This window comes from Filicampus tigris, chromosome 19 (genome assembly GCF_054856515.1).
Source record: "Filicampus tigris isolate MCC_2025a chromosome 19, RoL_Ftig_1.0, whole genome shotgun sequence".
Classification (NCBI taxonomy): domain Eukaryota; kingdom Metazoa; phylum Chordata; class Actinopteri; order Syngnathiformes; family Syngnathidae; genus Filicampus; species Filicampus tigris.
The window spans coordinates 15,077,276-15,096,423 of record NC_141235.1 but is presented as its reverse complement, the minus strand read 5'-3'; the positions used below and the strand labels follow the sequence as shown (position 1 = coordinate 15,096,423).

At 43.2% G+C, this 19,148-nt stretch overlaps 1 protein-coding gene across 1 annotated transcript in view; it reads left to right on the top strand.

Annotated features, from left to right (window-relative positions):
* Positions 1-18,611, top strand: part of myo15b (myosin XVB) — a 142,636-nt gene extending 124,025 nt beyond the window's left edge. The window contains exons 39-43 of the mRNA XM_086017487.1: positions 3,116-3,246; positions 7,092-7,225; positions 7,299-7,432; positions 9,001-9,141; positions 18,310-18,611. Coding sequence (XP_085873613.1) covers positions 3,116-3,246; positions 7,092-7,225; positions 7,299-7,432; positions 9,001-9,141; positions 18,310-18,396 — 627 coding nt within the window. The 3' untranslated portion in view covers positions 18,397-18,611. The remainder of the gene's footprint in view (positions 1-3,115; positions 3,247-7,091; positions 7,226-7,298; positions 7,433-9,000; positions 9,142-18,309) is intronic.
* Positions 18,612-19,148: the final 537 nt, after the last annotated feature.

Below are 19,148 nucleotides of genomic sequence, written 5' to 3'. Positions count from 1 at the left end.
ACAGGGAGGCCAGAGCCGGGATCGAACCCACGACCTCTGAACTGTGAGGCGGACGTGCTAACCAGTCGACCACCGTGCCGCCCTTATATTTGACCATTTCCCTGAAATTAAAAAAACGCTGTTACTTTGTTGGGACCAGTCTCGCGTGAGTGTTTGGTTCCTCCTCCTATGCCTACATAGTGTTTTAGCCCACGCATAGCCGCCGATTGTCAAAATTGGGGCTTATGAGCGGAACTTTAAACGGTGCCAAATGTGCGTGCGAGTGTATGCGTGTGTGTGTGACTCCAATTTAACATGATTTTGAATGTGATTTGTTAAGTCTGAAAAACAGCCACATCCTAGTTATTAGAGTGCACACTTGTGTACCCACATTATTTCCGTCAGCCAATCCTCCATCAAGCGTCTCCAGTTGGTCCAAAATGCTGCTGATCGCCTCTTGACTGGTACTCATAAGAGGGCGCACATAACTCCTACTCTGGCGTCCCTTCTCTGGCTCCCTGTACATTTTAGAGTTTAGTACATTTAGACTTTTGCTCCATGTACAGCACTTTGTATGCAGCGTTGGTTGTCTTAAAGTGCTTTATAAGTACAGTTGAGTTGACTTGAGAATTATGTGCTGTAAATTACTGTATACTATTTGCGAATCTATTATACTATTCGCCATGTGCATCCACATGGGCACCTCGCAGAAAGAGGAGAGGGGTGCTAAATGAATATGCCAAGAATAAATCCTTCATAATAAACACAATACAAGGGATGTGACAGCATTTTATAAAGATCACTGTTCCTGAACCTTTTTTCACGGGGGGCCTGACAAACCTTTCGCCTGGGTGTTGAGCAAAGCTGAACTAGATGTCACAGTCAGGTTTTATTTTAGAATGAATGAATGGTAATGTAAACACAGAGCTGGGCACTTTACCCTTTTTTACCTGTCCGGCTGCGACCGTCCACCCTTGACCTGGGTACCCTTCCGGCCGCGACCCCCTGCCCTTATTCATAAAAATGATCACCCGCCGCCACGGGAGAGATGCTAAAGAAAAAGGTTTATTTAAAGATCATTAGCTGGCTAATTTACTATTCAAACCCGCAGTGGACACGATTCAAACATGCTTCAACAATTCCTGATGTGTGCGTGGCATGTGTCGCAGACCTGTCGCCAACAGCACAATGCTGGTCATGTGAATCAATGCGGCAGTTGTCGCTCGCTCCGACGCGGCAGTAGAAAGAAGCCTAAAAAGAAGCCTTTCACCGAATAGACTGAGATGAAATTTGGCTGCCTCGCAACCACGTCACACGCATGAAGGACGATTAGTGGGCCGGACTAAAATCCACTTCCAGCCATGCTTAGTCCAGCCCTTTTTTAAAATTTGTCAGCCCCCAGCCCCCATCCCATAAATGGGCATTCGGCCGGGCCGGATGCTCTGACTGGTCCGGCCCCGGGACGGACTGCCCAGCTCTGTATAAACAGAAGCTGACAGTTAAATAAGACACAGAAGTGTCAGCAGTACGAATGTGTCCTGGGACTGCTATCTTGTAGCACTTAAGATTATGTTCAACAAGAACTCAATGCAGGTCGACTGGTTAGCACGTCCGCCTCACAGCTCAGCGGTCGTGGGTTCAATTCCGGTCGCCGCCTTCCTGTGTGGAGTGTGCATGTTCTCCCCGTGACTGTGTGGGTTTTCTACGGGTACTCCGGTCTCCTCCCACAGTCCAAAAACATGCATGGTAGGTTAATTGGACACTCTAAATCGCCCCTAGGTGTGATTGTGAGTGTGTGTTTGTTTGTCTCTATGTGTCCTACGATTGGCTGGCAACCAGTTCAAGGTGTACCCCGCCTACTACCCGATGACAGCTGGGATAGGCTCCAGCACGCCCGCAACCCTAGTAAGGATAAGCGGTATAGACAATAGATGGATGAAGAACTTTCATTGTTTGAGCCATTTGGCCGGCAGATAAATTTGTACATTCGATTTTTTAGCTCGGCCTACAATGTACTGACTCTTGCACTTACAAATATTTCACTTACATTGGTCCACTTAGGTCTATTGAGTAATAATCTCAGCATCATTATAGGCTATGTTAATTTTCTGTAGGACAGTTTTATTGTAATCTGACCACAGATGTGCTGCATTGAGAGAGGTGCAATATGCAATAGACAAAGACATCTTTTTCCTTATTTGTTCATGCATTAAACTTGCCTTCAAGGATGTTTGCTTGTACAGTATATACAACACACAAAATCTTTTAAGGTTTTTCCCAATATAAAAAAATAAAGACATGACAAAAGAAAATAAGAAACAACAACAGGTGGATTGCTAGCAAGTCATTAACAATTTTCAAAGAATTGCACAACAACAAAAATAGCAAGGTATATATATACATACAGTATATGGATAGCGACAGATATTAGAAAACTAATAAGTCCCTGTGTGATTGAGTAGTCTCAAGAACAGTTCCCACACTTGCAAAATGCTCTCTGAATTGATTTTTGGCAAAATTAATCTGCTCCATCCTTACATAATGAGTTGTTTCATTTAACCATCTCTTGAAGCATGGGGTTTGTGGAAATTACCAATTTAATAAACTACATTTTTTGGCTACTACCATGCCAATTTTAAGAGCCTGCTTCTGGTCAAAGGCGACACCCCAGTCAAGTTGGAAGTTGGTTGAAGTTGGTAGACAGAAACACAATGGAAGTCCATTTAAAATGATAGGCGGACCGGCCTATTGGCGATTACTCAGTGATGGGCATTCCATCCCAGACGGATGCATATTTTGTGGATGGACGGATGGAGGATGAGAAGAACTTTTAAAAAGGATGGACTAAGCAAGGGTGGAATGTTTTCATGTGTTAGGTTAGGTTATTTTAAAAAGCAAGACCACTGTTCTTTTCCGCGATACCACAGAGCCGCCTTCATTAATTGCCTACACAACACTCCACGTGGGTTCCCTGCAGAGTGACATTGCACAGGCATAGTCTGCCCTCCAGTGGTTCAACACATGTAACCACAGGAGTCAGGACGCCATTTACCTGACAGAAACACGCTTAGTTAATTGCATGATGTGAAATGAATAAAAGTCTGCCTGTCTGTCTGTCTCTCTCTCTCTCCCTCAGCTGAAGGGTGACTACTTGAATGGGCTTCTCCAGTTTGTTCCTGCCGCAAATGGGTCCCAATCAGTCGAGCAGATTGCAGAACTGTCAGTCCTGCAGCACCTGTCCCAGGGACTGAAAATACAGCTTTCACTGTGAGTGTTTATCTACAACAGTCATGTCCAAAGTCTGGCTTGGGAGCCAAATGCTGTGGCCCATGTTCAAATTTCAACTGGCCCACTGTACTCTGGCATAAAATTAATAATGAGTGGCCCGACAAGCAGTCGTGTTGACCACAGTACAAAATACACATGTAAAAAAAAGTTGTTTTATATTTCACCACCAGATGGCAGCAGACCTGTGGCTGCACTCTGCCTCTCCAAACACACCACTCTCAAAGTCGTGTTAGGTGTCAGAGGGAACACCTTGTTGCATGACCTTTTGTGTGGCCCTTTCCAGCCCATTTCTAAAATAGAGACTGGAGTGAAGAAACAGAAAGTCGACAGAGAGGGCTGTTGCTTCCAGGACAAGTGGAAATTGTCATATTTTTCACTGAAATGCAAAACAACTGTCTGTCGAGTTCGCTAAGAGACTGTGGCTGTTTTCAAGAAATTCAATCTTTAAAGTCACTACCAGACGAAACATGCAAACTACGACACGGTGACTGGTAACAGATACCGTGAAAAATTTAAGCAACTTGAAGCTCAATGGTCGGCCCCCACACATTTTCACCTCAACAAATCTGGCCCTCTTTGCAAAACGTTTAGACACCCCTAATCTATAGTATTTGATATACTACATCAGGAATGGGAAACTGGCCCCTTGATTAATTTCAGTCTTCTAATTAGGTCTTTTAATTAATTAAAAAAATAAATAAAGGAATGTTTTTTGTTTTGTTTTGTTTTGTTTTTACAAAACCAAAGAATTATTAAAAAACAAAAGCATTGATAAACATCCGATATACCTTTTCCATGGAAAATGAGGGAAATGGCAAAAAGAATCCTGGTAAAAATCCAAAATATAAACAATTATTGAATAAAAAAAAGAATCTGTGAATATGCGAATCCACTGTTGCTAAACTGCACTTATACCTCAATACCTGAAGTTAAGAACTTAAGTCGTTATGCGACCCCCATTTGTAAATCAAGGTAACTTTTCCCATTGAAATGAATAGAAATTTAATAATCCGTAAATCAAGGTAACTTTTCCCATTGAAATGAATAGAAATGTAATAATCCGTTCCAGCCCAAAAATTGTTATATTTAAATTTTATGATAAATATATTTTTTTCAAATTTTAATCGGTCTGGTTGAAAATCACTTCAGTACAATACAAAAATAAGTGAAAATATACTTATGAAGAAATAACACACTAAACAAACATAAGTGGTTATTGTGCTTTAAGTGGAGCGGGAGAAGGACAGTAGCTCCTCCAATGAAAAATCGTCTCCTTTCAAAATAACAATCTTAGTCAGGTGTTTTTCCTCTTTTGTCTGTTTTTTTCTAATTAGGGTTACTTTGACACAAAAACACGAACCAGGGAAACTTGTCTTTTTGCCATTAATGAATCAGACATCTAGGTGGCAGCTCTGAGAATTGTGATTGGAAGAAGCGTGCGTGTCGGCGGAACATCCGGCTGCACACAAGAAAGAATAAATCAAGTTCTCCGTTGGGAGCGGTCTGCTATTTACAATGGCCATTTCCTCACACAGGAAGCAATGAAGAGGGGTACTGTCAAGTCTCTTTGCTGATTTATCAATAATTGCGGTTAGACCACTTTTGATGGTTCTTATTTGCCTTTTCCAAACACCTCCCATGTGACTTGAGGAAGGAGTATTGATCACAAATTCACATCCATATGCCTTCAATTTTTTCAGGTCTATGTCTTTCATTGCCTCAATAAAGTCCCTCTGTACGCCTACAAAATTGGTGCCTTGATCACATGCCAATTACCTTACTATGAATCTAATAATCATGGCCCTAATGCAAGTAACACAACAGCCACAAAAACCAAACATGCCTAGTTAAACTCCTATGGAAATAATGAAGATGGACTGATTTCATATGGTAATGATTAAGATGCCTATACAGTAAGTATTCCCACCGACGGACCTCTGTCAAACGGAAATTCCCTCACCCGGAAAAAATGTATGCATGAAATTTTCTTCTACTATATTACATTAACGATCGATTCCTTACAAGGGAAGTTCCGGTATCCGGAACCTGGAACCCATAGCGAAGCCCACAGTCGCGCAAACTCAAGCAGTCACCGCTCTATACTACGGAAAAACTTTGACTGCTCCGCCATTATCGGATCAAACAGAAATTCCCTCACTTGGAGAGAAAAAAAATTATGCATTAAATTTTCTACTACTATATTACATTAACGATCAATTCCTTACAATGGAAGTTCCGGTGCTGTATCCGGAACCCATAGCGAAGCCCGCAGTAGCGCAAACTCAAACAGTTCCCGCTCGATACTACGGAAAAGCTTTGACCACTCCGCTATCATCGGCAACATGCATGTAAGTTGCTTCTTTGGCATGCGTTATACTGAAATTGCAAAAGATTTCAAATGTATTCATTTACATTTTCGTCTGGAGATCATGGCATACGAAAGAACGAAGAAGAACGGTAATGACCATGGAAGAGAGAGTGAAATGCATCCGATTAAGCGAAGCTGGACACAAAGTAACAAACATCCAGGAGACACTTGGAGTCGGAAAAACTAAAATCTACGAGACTTTGAAAAACAAGAAATCGATTCTGGCTCAGTACGATTCTGGCAGTTTGCCTGCTCAGAGGAAAATGTTTGCGGCTCGACGGACGAAGTACAGTGGCGTAAACGAACATTTTGCATGCACAAGAATCACCAGACATCAGTGATGATCAACGGGATAGTTACTTGCAATTAGCAACAAAACTGTATGATACGCAAACATTTTCAGACAGCAAAGAATGAAGCCAACACAACAATTCAAAATCGACTCATTTTTTCCTAAGTCTGAGAAAAATCAACATTAAAATACAGTACAGTTTACTGTAGTTAAATACAGTTCTGTACTTAAGTACTGTATTGTTGTTACAATTTGGTATTGTTTGGTATTTTTTTTCAACATTAGTTGGACCATGTTTGTTATACTGTACTGTATTTTGTTCATATACATGTACTTTATACTGCAGTTTTTGTTTAATACAATTTTGGGGGATTTTTTTTTTGCATTATATTGCTTGTGTTGTTAACTTATTACACATGTATTTTGTTAACATACTTGCGTGTTTATATAGGACAATGTACCGTAGTCGTTTCCCACATTAGGAAATTCCGTTATAAGGAAAGATTGGACAATGCAAATATGATTCCTTACTAAAGAATACTTACTGTATTCCTTTCATTCGTCTCACTAATAAATCCTTTAATGGGGTTAAAATGAAATGTGCCAAAGAGGTCTAATCTAAGAGTGTCTCACACTTCTTGAAAAACTGTCAGGGAAGGGGAGGCTTTGTTGGCATATCCAAAACCCAAACTGCTGGTCCTGAGTAGAACTGAATTGTCAAAATGTTATCAAGTCTAGTAATTAGTCAGACTGGCAGGCATCTCCTGGGTACATACACCCTGTCCCAATTATAGTCTCGTCATCATTATACCTTTCCTATATGTGCTTCAGTTTACCGTGAGTGCCGTCACTTCGTAGTGCAACACTGCAATTCCCCGAAGTTTGAGGTCAATTATTTTCATTGTGTAAGGTGATCCAGCTGGTGGGAGGAACTTATCACATTAATGACACACCTTTGTTGCATGCCGGTGTGTGTTCTTCATTCGGTCCTAGCTTGTACCTCAGCTTGTATGCTGCTACTGTATAAAATGACACCAGTAGAGGATGACACCAAAAGCCTGCAACACATGTCTGTACTTGGTGGATAAAATTGAAACAGAGATTCACATTGTACCGTATTTACAGTACATGACTGATGCTTTTGTTTTATGTATCCTATTTCAGGTTGGAAATAAAGAAATACTTGCCTGCTCAGCAGGGGCGGAACATGAATATGGATGAGATCCACTCTTTCTGTTTAAACAAGATCGAAACCATGAAGGCGCTCAGCCCACTCGATGCCAAAATACAATTTATTGGTTAGTATGAAGTTGCTTGTCCTTTACCCGTATCCTTGAATTATTTGTAATCAAGTTGTTTCTTCTTTGGCAGTGCTTCTGACTGGCCGATATCTGTTTGGCTTCAACAATTACTGGGCCCAGAAAGTCAGCCGACGTGGATGTCCTTCCCCTTGCATGGTCAGTGTCAACCATGATGGAGTGCTATTTCTTCACCCTAAAACACAGGTACAGAATATAAATAATATCATATGCATTTTTCACTGCAGTGTTTTGTTCAGGCCCAAAGTCCAAGTGGTCCTTATCTTAAATCACCTTTTCGAGGGCTTTCCGATTTTCAAAATCTCCCCAAGATTGAAGGGAAAGGCAAACTCCTTTGACAGATTTTCTCTGATTGTTACCTAAGTTGGACCACGTGTACTAGACAGAAGGTCAAAACTAAATTGCAAGTGGAAAAAACTAATGGCATGTGGTCTGAGTACAGTGTAACATGTTGATGACTTGCCAAAAAACACAAAATTGCAGTATGGCAGCTCCATAGGGTCAGATCTTAATCAAACTGTAGAGGCCTTCATTCACTGCAACACAAGATCTACTCTGGCCACATGGGCCAGAGCAAGGGGTTGGCAACCTTTCATCCTTATGTTGCAGCTCTGCTTGGCTTGGGAAAATAAATTATAATATATATAATCCGATTGAAGTCTGCTATTTGTCTCAAAGATGTGTATCATGTCTTCTTATTAAGTCAAAGTTTTTAACTTATTTCTTCAGACCTTGCAATTTTGCTAAATTAGCATTTGCCTTCTCCAGAAACAGCTCTTGACATGTCACTTGACGTGTCAGGAGGCAGCCGGCATAGGGGGATGCCTGCTGATACACCTGCTGCATGCCAGCGACACCAAAACTGCAGAATATCTGAACAAAGTATATTATTTGTGTTTGTTCATTTCTTTAATTGATGTTGTAAATTGTAAGATTATTGTTATATTGAAATAATACAATAAAATTATATATCGTCGCTGTCGGACGAAAACCTTGGTAGTCCAAATATGGTCAAATTCATTTTTTTCACAAATCAATTCTAATAGTCCATCCGTACTTGGTCTGTAATTTTTATGCAGTTCTAGCCAATTAAAAGTGGTGAAAATATCAAATACTCTATAAAGCAGGATTTCACGGCCGGAGGTGTGTGCAACACAATACGGAATACGGAAGTCATGTGCCGTAATGGCTGCCCTTATTTACTGTCTGGTAGTGTTTTGTTTTCCTTTTTTCTTTTTTTTTTAGACAATAACGAGTGAAAGTAGTAATGTTTGCTGGATTACGTTGGCTTGTTTGATTAATACGGATCGATAAGATGGTTCGTTGCAAAAAGACCCCCCCTTAATTGTGTGTCGTGAGATAAGACCGTTTCACTTTAAAGACGCGGTTATCTTCATTTCAGATGTCAAAAAGTGTTTGTGGCTGCCAGTGTTTTCTTTTCCATGAAAACCGGATTGAAATGGCTCTTTGAGTGTTAAAGGTTGCCGACATGGGCTAGACCGAGAGGGTTACCCCCATCACTGCCTAAAGCTTTAATTTCAATAATACTTTGGTGGATTTACAGGGCCCTGCTCCTGCAAAGTGGATCTCCATTCAAAAGTCAACCAAAAAAATGCTCTAAATTCTACTCATTCAAAATAATTTCATGAAAGATAAATCTAGGCATACAGTAATATTAGTGTTTGCTGATTCACGTTACAAATTCTTGTTACAGTCAAATCAAAGGTGCAAATCTGTATCTCTTTTCTTTGCAGGAGAAAGTGTTTCATATTCCTCTCACAGATGTTCAGTCCATGCGCACTGTGCGACCGAAAAATGCAGGAAAACTACCATCGATGGACATCAGTTATGGGTCCCCAAGTCAGCCCCAAAAAATAACAATTCATCTCAAACAGGTGATGAGTCAAATTACTTCTCTCCAGCTGACGTTGCCTTGTCCCTTTTGAATACTTTTCATTGAGTGAAATCAGTTACTGAATTGGTTGCAAGTAAAAAAAAAAAAAAAAAATCAAATTGCAAAGACTGGTTGAAAATTGTTGTACATCTCTGATTCGAATACTTAGATACACAAAATATGAGACTTAAATATTTTCGGCTCCATTGCCATACATTTTTCAATGTTTATTTTTGTTTATCTGTATTTTTCTGATTGAATATACAGTATAATGGCCTCAAAGTGAGTTGTAAAAGCTCTATTTAGAACAGCCACTAAAATCTATATATACAGCACTATTCCCAAAAAGTTAATGTGGAGTTTGTTCCCTCCTCGCTTCCCTGACCAAAGCCACGCCCCTCACAAAAGTGTGAGACATGCACTGTACGTAACGTGCACTGAGTACGAGACGACATTAAGCACAGCTTCTACTTTGGTAGAAGTAGAAGAAGAAGAATGGCGTGCTCATGTTGTGAACTTGCAAACATTAAATGTTACCGGTTTGATGATGTATTTTTGGAATGTGCTATCAATTCAAAATATAAGAAAGATGATAAGCTTACCTGATGACTCGGTGAGAATGGTGACATTGGGAGTGTGTATTCCAAGCCCAGTGATGCAGCTGTCCACGTAGGACACAACCGTTGCTTACAGTATCTTTATTCTTGATTTGTTTTGAGAGCTGTCCAATTCCTACTCGTTTTGCTAACTGGAGATCAATAATCCTCCAAAGAAAGCTATCAACGTGAGGCTCAGGCTGTGTTTGGCAGACAGCGTGTGCATAGTAAGAGTGTGCGGTAATAATTCCATACGCTTCGGCCACAACAGTCTCTGATAGGCTATTCTTGACACGGTGTGACGTGTATTGAAATAATGAAAATACAATTACATTTCTAAGATGCGGCTGGAGATGGATGTTTTTTAAAAGAGCATTTAAATAATAATATACTGTTAGGTAATAGAGATAGTTTTAACATATATTGAATTAGAAAAAGTGTTTTGCTTTGTCTTGTTCTGGTTTAAACTACAAACTCCCCTTTAATGAAATTCGGCTGTCAGGTGAAATTTAACGTTAAACCTCGTTTATTCGTTCAATTCTTGACAACAAAAACTAAAAAAAATGAATTTGTTTGTAAAACCCAAATGAAAACAAGGAAAACGACTTGTTTTCCAATTTTTTATTTTGTGCACATATGGAAACTTGAAAAAAAACACATAACAGGCAATTTGTACGTTTGATTCAATTCTGATATTTTCATCTGCTGCAAGAAGCGTCAACTGGAAGTAAATTTGAACCAGAAGAGGGCTTTCCACATCACTCGTGGGAACTTCACTTATTTCGATTGAGATTAAAGCATGAGCGAACTTTTTTTATTAATCATAACGCACTGACTTTTTAGGTGATTTTCTTGCAGTTTGTTTTCTTGCAAATGTCAAATGTGGCTATAATACAAGAAATCAGTTTGTTTAAAATGTTTCTTTACTTGAAAATTTTGACTTTTAAAACTCATTCACATGTATATAGATTAGCAGAGCTGGGCACCTGACCCGATTTTGCCGGTCCGGCCCCAACCCTCCACCCTTGACCTGGGTACCCTTCCAACCTCGACCCTCCGGCCTAATTCATAAACACTGTCGGTCCCCGACCCCATCCCCCCTCAAAAAAACGTCTGTGCATGATGCCGCTTCGGGAGAGATGCTAACGGCAGAGGTTTATTTAAAGATCATTAGCTGGCTGTAGGTCTGGATTTCTCCTCTGCCTCTCCGCCCATGAGTCCAGGTCAGACTGGTTTGTGAGTGTGGTTATGGTGGCCTGCACGATAGCCCCTGTAGTCTCCCATTGTAGTCGTGACAGGATGTCAGCATTTTGGTTCTTCGCTCCTGGTCGGTACTGAATCTAATATGAGAAGTTGGCCAACTGGGCGGCCCATCACTGTTCAGTCGCTCCCAGTTTCGCGGTGTCCAAATGGACCAACGGATTATTGTCAGTGAACACCGTAATGTGGGCCCCCCCACAGATAGTCCTTGAACTTCTCGGTAATGGCCCACTTTAGCGCCAGCAGCTCCAGCTTGAAAGAACTATAGTTCTGGTCATTGCGTTCGGCAGGGTGAAGACTGCGACTGACATCCGCAATGACTCACTCCTTCCCGTCCTGGACATGGGCCAGGACAGCCCCAAGACCATCCAGGCTTACGTCAGTGTATAGACGGAATGGAAGATTGAAGTCGGCATAGGCAAGGATGGGGGTGCTGAGGCAGGCCTGTTTCAATTTGTCGAAAGCCGCCTGACATTCGGCTGTCCAATCGACGGGCGCTGAGGGCCTGTTAGCTTGGCCCTGGAGGAGTTGGTGGAGGGGGGCGGCAACCTTTGAGAAGCCCTGGATGAACCGTCTATAATAACCGGCGAAGCCAATAAAGGGCCGCACCTGCTAGACTGTCGGCGGTGGGGCCCAGTAACGAACCACAGCAGCCTTTTCTGGGTCTGTTGCTACTCCCTCACTGCCATCTACATGCCCCAGGTACATCACTTTCCTCTGGAACAGGCGACACTTGCGCGGTTGCAGCTTCAAGCCATGGTCGTTCAGCAGGAGAACACCTGCTCCAGGTGCTGCAGATGGGCGGAGAAGTGGGATGAGTAGACAATTACGTCATCGAGATAGATCAGCAGATGGTCGTACACCTGGTTTCCTAGGCAATGCTGCATGAGCCTCTGGAACGTTTCGGGGGCGTTGCAGCGGCAGAACGGAATCCTTTGGAACTGGTAGAGGCCGAATGGTGTGGTGAAGGCAGTCTTCTCTTGTTCTTCTGGCGCCACCTCCGCCTGCTAATAGCCACTAGCCAGGTCAAGCGCAGAGTACCATTCAGCCTTCGAGAGGCTGGTGAGTGACTCTTCGATGCGGGGCAGGGGGAAGGAGTCTTTGGGTGTAACGGCGTTGAGTTTGCTGTAGTCCACGCAAAACCTCCAAGATCCGTCCTTCTTCCTGACGAGGACAACTGGGGCAGCCCACGGGCTCGAGCTTTCTCTGTCCACCCCACTGTCCAACATGCCTTGCAGCAGTGCACGAAGCTCTGAATAGAGGTTAGGGGGTACGGGGCGATACCGCTCTCGGATAGGTGGCGCCCTTTCTGTCGGGATCTGATGGGTGATGATGGATGTCCTCCCGAAGTCTTCGTCATGTGTGGCGAACACATGGGACCACTTGCGCAGCAGAGCATCCGGCTTGTTGGCTCTTGTCCAGGCCATTTCCACCTAGAGTCAGTGCTGGATTACCCTCGCTGGGGGTCTGCTTGGTACGGTGAACGCTCACCTCCATTACATGGGGACTGGTGTTGTACAGGGTCATCCTCCCTCTGATGTCCTGCTGGTTGATTTGGGTTACGGTGGCCAGGGGGCACCGTTTTGGCAGTTCGGGGGGGAAGGGGTTTGGGTTGCAGATGAGCAAGGGGACTCTCCCCTTTCATGTCCAGGCCAACACTCTAGCCACTCGCCACTCCCGGCCATAGTCAGCCGCGTCCTCCACTAGGACAAGGCGGTCCGCCAGGCCCGCGACTTGTGGTACTTTGGCCCAGACGATAGTCTCTGTGGAGGTAGCACCACCGGGGGCTTTCACCACAGTCTGGCCACTCCATGCAGTTCCACCGGCGTAGAAGAGAGAGAGAGAAGAGAGATTTAAAAGCGTTAGCCCCCAAGTGGCCGCCCTTGCTGAGCTCAGCCCAGCACTCGCCAATCACATTTATCCCCAAAAGTCAGAACTCTGTGTTGATACAATTGTCAGTAACAATGATGACCCCCTTCTTTCTTACTTTGATTGCCCCAACCATGAAATCAAGTTCTGCGTAGCCCACAACAGGGATGCGAAGGCCGTTGGCTGCCCTTAAGTTCACCCATGATATGCGATCGGGGTCTTCCCTGAGTTCGTTTCCAAAGCGACGCTGGAAGAGTGTTTGGCTCATTAGTGTAGCTTGTGAGCCAATGTCCACAACACATGGAATAGTCTTGCCCTGTGTAATCGCCACAATCTCAGGGGGTCTTCCTAACACGACAGACCTGCGGGCGCTGTCAGGGATTCCTCCCGGGTCACTGGCCCTGATGTGACCGAGAATGCAGAAACTTCTGCTGTGGACAAAAGCACTGGATGTGCCTCGCTTCCCCACAGTCATTGCAGATCACCGGTCATCCCATTGGTAGTGTGATCGTCCGGGGGGTTATCCTAAGCTCTGACATTGGGGGTGGTCAGGTTGCGGGCGCCAGGGTGCTTGGGGAGCTGCAGCGGCTGCTGGGGTTGTAGCCATTTGGGCCGCCCTCAACTGTTCCCGCAGGTCCTCTATCACAGATTTACTCCGGGGAGTCACCTGCTCTTTGAGCTCCTGTCATAGCTCATTGCACAATTCCTCCTTCATCAGCTGCCAATCTGGGGTTGGTGGTGGAGGCCCCTTATGGGGAGGAGTGAAGACTGGGCAGGCTAAGGCCTCTTCCGACCCATCCAACTCATGATCCATAGCCCTTGCCTCCTGACACATGTCCATGATCGTGGTTGCAGGGTTCCGTTTGAGCTGCCTCTGTAGCTCCTGCTTCACTGGCCCAGGTCTCTGGGCCCATGACGAATTGGGTCTGTAGTAACTCACTGTCATTTCCAACTTCTGGCAGTTCCCTGGCTCTCCACCGGTGGTTCAGTTCCCGCAGCCAAAGTATGAAGGCCTTCAGTTCTTCTCCCGGTTCTTGTTTGCAGTTGAAGAATTGTACTCTGAGCTGGGCAACTGGCTGTGGCCCCCCATATAATCTCTCTAGCTCTGCTAGGATTTTAGCCCCTGTATCACGGTGACCCGCAGCCAACAACACTATCTCCCTCTTAGCCTCGCCCTCTAACGCACCCATCACAAAGTCTACTTTCTGTTGCACGTTTAGTCCCTGCACTCGAATACATGCTTCTATCTGTGTCCTCCATTCTCCAAATTTGGCTGACTCACTGCTAAACCTGGGCAACCAGGGTGCGCCCATGAACCATGGCATCATGGCTGTCACTACGTGTGGCTGCCTGACTGCACTCTAGTCCATCCTGCTGTGTACTCAAGGGATCCTGCCGACAACGCCACTTGTAGCGGGCCAAAATACCCACTTGGCACCCTTGAGACGCAGCACGATGGACACGGGATGGTGATTTGATGGACAATGTTTTATTGTGTACCTGGGTTCGTAAAATAAACTAAAACAAGGGGGCCTGAGCAATAAAATACTATAAAATAGCAACAATAAAAAAGATTAAACAAAGTACAAACGGGGGAGGAAGTCAGTAGGGCAGTGCTTGGTCACGTGGGGTTTGGGCACGCTAAAAGGTACACACCTGTGATAAAACACTGCACTCACTGAAACTATTAAGTCGGGCTACGGTCACGACACACTAAGAACACTGCACTCACTAAAAATATAAAACAGAACTATTAAGTCGGGCTTCAATCATGTCCACTAAGAAACGGCACTCTGGCATGCGGGAACATACAATGTCGACAGGCAGATAAAAACACGCGCACCTTTGGGTCGGCCCCACCACGGGAAAAGAGTCCAATACTCCACCCCGTTGCTAAGGTTTAAAAGATTATAAACCCACCCCTTAAAATAATATTAAAACTATGCGCAGTAGTGCCCTCTGCTAATGGCCAGGCAGACGGTGTGCTCGCTTGGCGGGACGTGCGGCAAGAGTCTCATAGCGGCAGTCAGGTCGCTGTTGCTCGGTTCGGCGGATTGGGGGCATCCCTTAAGTCTTGTCTCAGTCCACTGAGCCCACTCCAGCTCCGGTGCGTGAGGTGGGGAACTGTCCCGTTTTGTCAGGTACGGTGTTTCGATCAGCGTGCATGCCACTGCGGGTTGCTCCTCTCTTCCAACATCCGATGGCACCGTCTTTATAGCCCCTGCTCACTTCCTGGTGGCTAATGAGGCTGTCCCGGTGCCCATCATGCCGTGATGAGGGACACCTGGGGAGGTTGCGCTCACTCTCACACACGCGCACATGCACACAAACTTGACACGACCACTCCTCCTCGACAATCATGCTGCCTTCATTCACTCGTTACATAATCTGTTTAATTTCTGTGTAATTTGGTTGTGTGGGTGTGTGTATGGTTTCTGTAGAACCCGAAATACAAAAATAAACATGAGCATGTCAAACATCTCGACTAGGGCTGTCAAAGTTAAAGCGTTAACTATGGAGATTAACTTCAATTTTATAATGCATTAAAAAAAAAAAAAACTCAGTTAACTGGATTTTCAATCAATCAATCAATCACATTTTATTTATATAGCACTTTTCATACATAAAAATGCAACTCAAAGTGCTTTAAAACATTCAAAGCAAAACATAGAATTATCTTCAATCAAAAGAAAAGATAAATTATTTAAAAGTTGTTGAAAGCCAAACTAAAAAGGTGTGTCTTGAGCTTCCTCTTAAAAATATCAACAGTCTCTACAGACCTGACATCCTCTGGCAGGCTATTCCAAAGGTGAGGACCAAAATGGCTGAATGCAGCCTCGCCATGCATTTTGGTCCTCACCCTTGGAATAAATAAAAGGCCGGCGCCAGAGGACCTCAGGATCCGCGAGGGCTGGTATGATAAAAGCAAATCAGATAAATAAGATGGCCCAAGACCATTAACACATTTATAAACTAATAAAAGTACTTTAAAATCGATCCTGAAACACACAGGGAGCCAATGCAGCAATTTCAAAACTGGCGTAATGTGCTCCCGCCCTCTGGTTCTCGTCAGCACCCGAGCGGCTGAATTCTGCAATAGTTGCAGTGGTGAAATGATCTTTTTCGGGAGGCCAGAGAGCAGGGCATTACAGTAATCTAAACGACAGGAAATAAAGGCATGCATCAGCACTTCCGTGTTAGCCTGAGAGAGAAACGGGCGGACTCTGGCGATATTCTTAAGGTGATAAAAACCAATCTTGGTTACATTTTTAATATGAGGAATAAAACTGAGCTCAGAGTCAAAAATGACGCCAAGGTTCTTCACACAGTGTGAGGGATTAAAAATGTGTAGTTTTGGTAAAAGCTTCTCTCTCTGACCTTCGGGACCGATAACTAAAACCTCAGTCTTGTCCTGATTGAGCTGTAGGAAATTATCTGCCATCCATGACTTGATATCTAAAATGCAATTTAAAAGGGTATCAATGGGTCCTGTGTCATCAGGAGACACGGCAATATACAGCTGCGTGTCATCAGCATAGCTGTGAAAGCTGATGCCGTGTCCCCTGATGACACAGGACCCATTGATACCCTTTTAAATTGCATTTTAGATATCAAGTCATGGATGGCAGATAATTTCCTACAGCTCAATCAGGACAAGCATATAAAGATTAAAAAGTAGGGGCCTTTTGTTTACTTCCTGTGGCAGCTGATGTCTGCTCACTTCATGTCTGCAGCCAAACTTAAGAGGAGAGTCATTGCCGCAAAGAGAAACTTTTACATACTTTCAAAAGTTGCTCAACTCCTCAGTGGAGAAATGCCAAATAATTTGTGCACTTTGCAAAGCCAAATTCAAATACCATATTAGTTGTATGTCTTTGGTGCATCATTCAACAGTTGTATTATACAGGAAAAGAATAATATTCAAGGATGACAGAAAGCTATTAGAACAGTCTTTGAATCAAAATATACTTTTTATTTTCTTCCATATTAATTCCAAGAAAGAAAGAAAAAAAGAGTGGGTTTTTTTTGTCACGTGAGGATCAGGATTTGGACCCATATGCAGACATGGCACGGAAGTAGTAGAGTAAAAAGTCTTTATCAACGAAAAACACAGTAACTACAGAAACCTGAAACTGGAAGAGGGTTTGCATCCCACTCGAAGAAGGTTTGACGTACTGACAACGTGTCACTCAGTAACTCAAGCTTATAAACTGTCACACATCAGGCCTATATGACATCATAAAGGACAAAGCATAAAAGGACCATAGCAACTGTATGGGAACAGATACATCACGTAACAACCAGTCCTAACAGTCAGTCCTAACAGTTTTGTTCATTCACGCCAACCTGACAACCCAGTCAGCGTCACTTTTCAGTGTGAAGTGGCGACGTAAACACCAACAGAGCAACTCGGAGCAACTCTGGGGATCATTAATCTGAATTGATTGATTATGTTCGTGGAAATAGAAAGAATCTATTTGTGTCTTGTGTAACACACACACCAACAGGCCTTCACATAACTGCACGCATAGAGCTTTGACTAATGTAATGGAATGTGGCTTTGAAGTGATTAACCATAGATGGAGAAGATAAGAACCAACGTTTTTGATTGGACTTATCTGACAGCACAACACTATATATGTGGGGGTTGCATCTTAGACAGCGCCCTTTTCTCACTTCGCCCCCATGGGTGTGAGTGTTTGCGAGGTAAGAAAAGAAGCCCAGATCCGTCTTTGTCTGATTCCTGTATATCAGAGGCATGTCAACCAGGGCAGCCACAAAACATCCAGAGCCTTTACTCCAGTCGGGATTTCATACACTCCCAGGGCCCTGCTACAGAGGAGCTTTCTAAGTACCACAGCAACCTCAGCCCCAGAGAAAGAGCTCACTACAGATTTCAGTGGAGTTTTGTCCTGCTCCTTCCCTCCTAACTGCGTAATGTTCACTGTGAAGGAGAAAAAAGCTCATTGCAGGCAATTCACTTCAAAGAGGCTTCTCTTTTACTCAGCTCTACAAGCAGCCACTCATACTGTGCTATGAATAGACATCCCTCCAAAACAAAAAGAAGAGCCCAATACCAGTGACAAGTGGTATTAGCGGTTATTCAAACCTTGACGTTTTAAAACAATAGGTTGCTTTCTTTGACTGCGATTGGCTGGCAACTAGTTCAGGGTATACCCTGTCTCCTGCCCAAAATCAGATGGGATGAGCTCCAGCACGCCTGCGACCCTCATGAGGATAGAGCGGTTCAGATAATGGATGGATGGATGCTTGCTTTGAAATAGAGAGAACTGCAACTCTGAGAATTTTACTGGGAATTTGACCAAATAACTTCACTACTTAGAAATTCTGGTATTAATGCAAAGTTGCTATGTTGTCTGTTGTTTTTGTTAAAGCTGTGCTGTGTCAATTTTTTTGTTCATCATTGTGATTGTCTCTTTTAGGCCAAGGAGCTGTGTCACATCCTTGCTATGATAATGGAGGAGTTGATCCGGCCCTCAGTCAACAGCTCCATCTCAAATCACCAGTAGACACATTCCTTTCTTTTTAATGCATCAACAAATTGTTGTTTATTCTTTCATCTTAAATACAATTAAATTATGTCTGTAATAAAGTTACTGATTGACTTACAGTATACTGTAAATGTTCTGAAAGCTCTGAACAAATCATCTTTTGTATTAATTAGCTACTTTATGGTGATATTGTAAGACAGATGAGTAAATAAACTTAACTAATGGTTCACAAAGTGGTTGAAATCTAGCCGCAGTTAATGCTGCATTCAAGATAACTCGGGTAAATGGGCTGTGAATTGTAGAAAATGAATTGAACAATGAAAAGCGTTAATGTCAGTAATTACAGGTCTGAAATTACACATATATTGATCTTCGAATAAACATAAATTGATTAGATTTATGACCTGAAAAATGTGTGTCATTGTGAAACATGGGTTATAATTTACAATCGTAGCTCTGTGTAAAAAAGTAGCGGTTGGTAAAAATGCTTTGACAAAACTGTCTGCTTCCAATCAGCATGCATGTTATATGAACACACAAGGCATAGCACCACAGTTCAAGAAATGTCTGTCTGACAAGCTCAAAGGATGTATGTTTTCTCTGAATATTGATGAAGCAACCACCCAAAAAATGGAAAACTTACTGAATGTATTGGTTCACTTTTTTAATGATGATGCGGCTGAAGTTATAATGCAACATCTCATAAGCAACATAGCATTAACAATGCTTCAGAACTAATGATGGAACGGTGTGTATAATTTAATGCCATC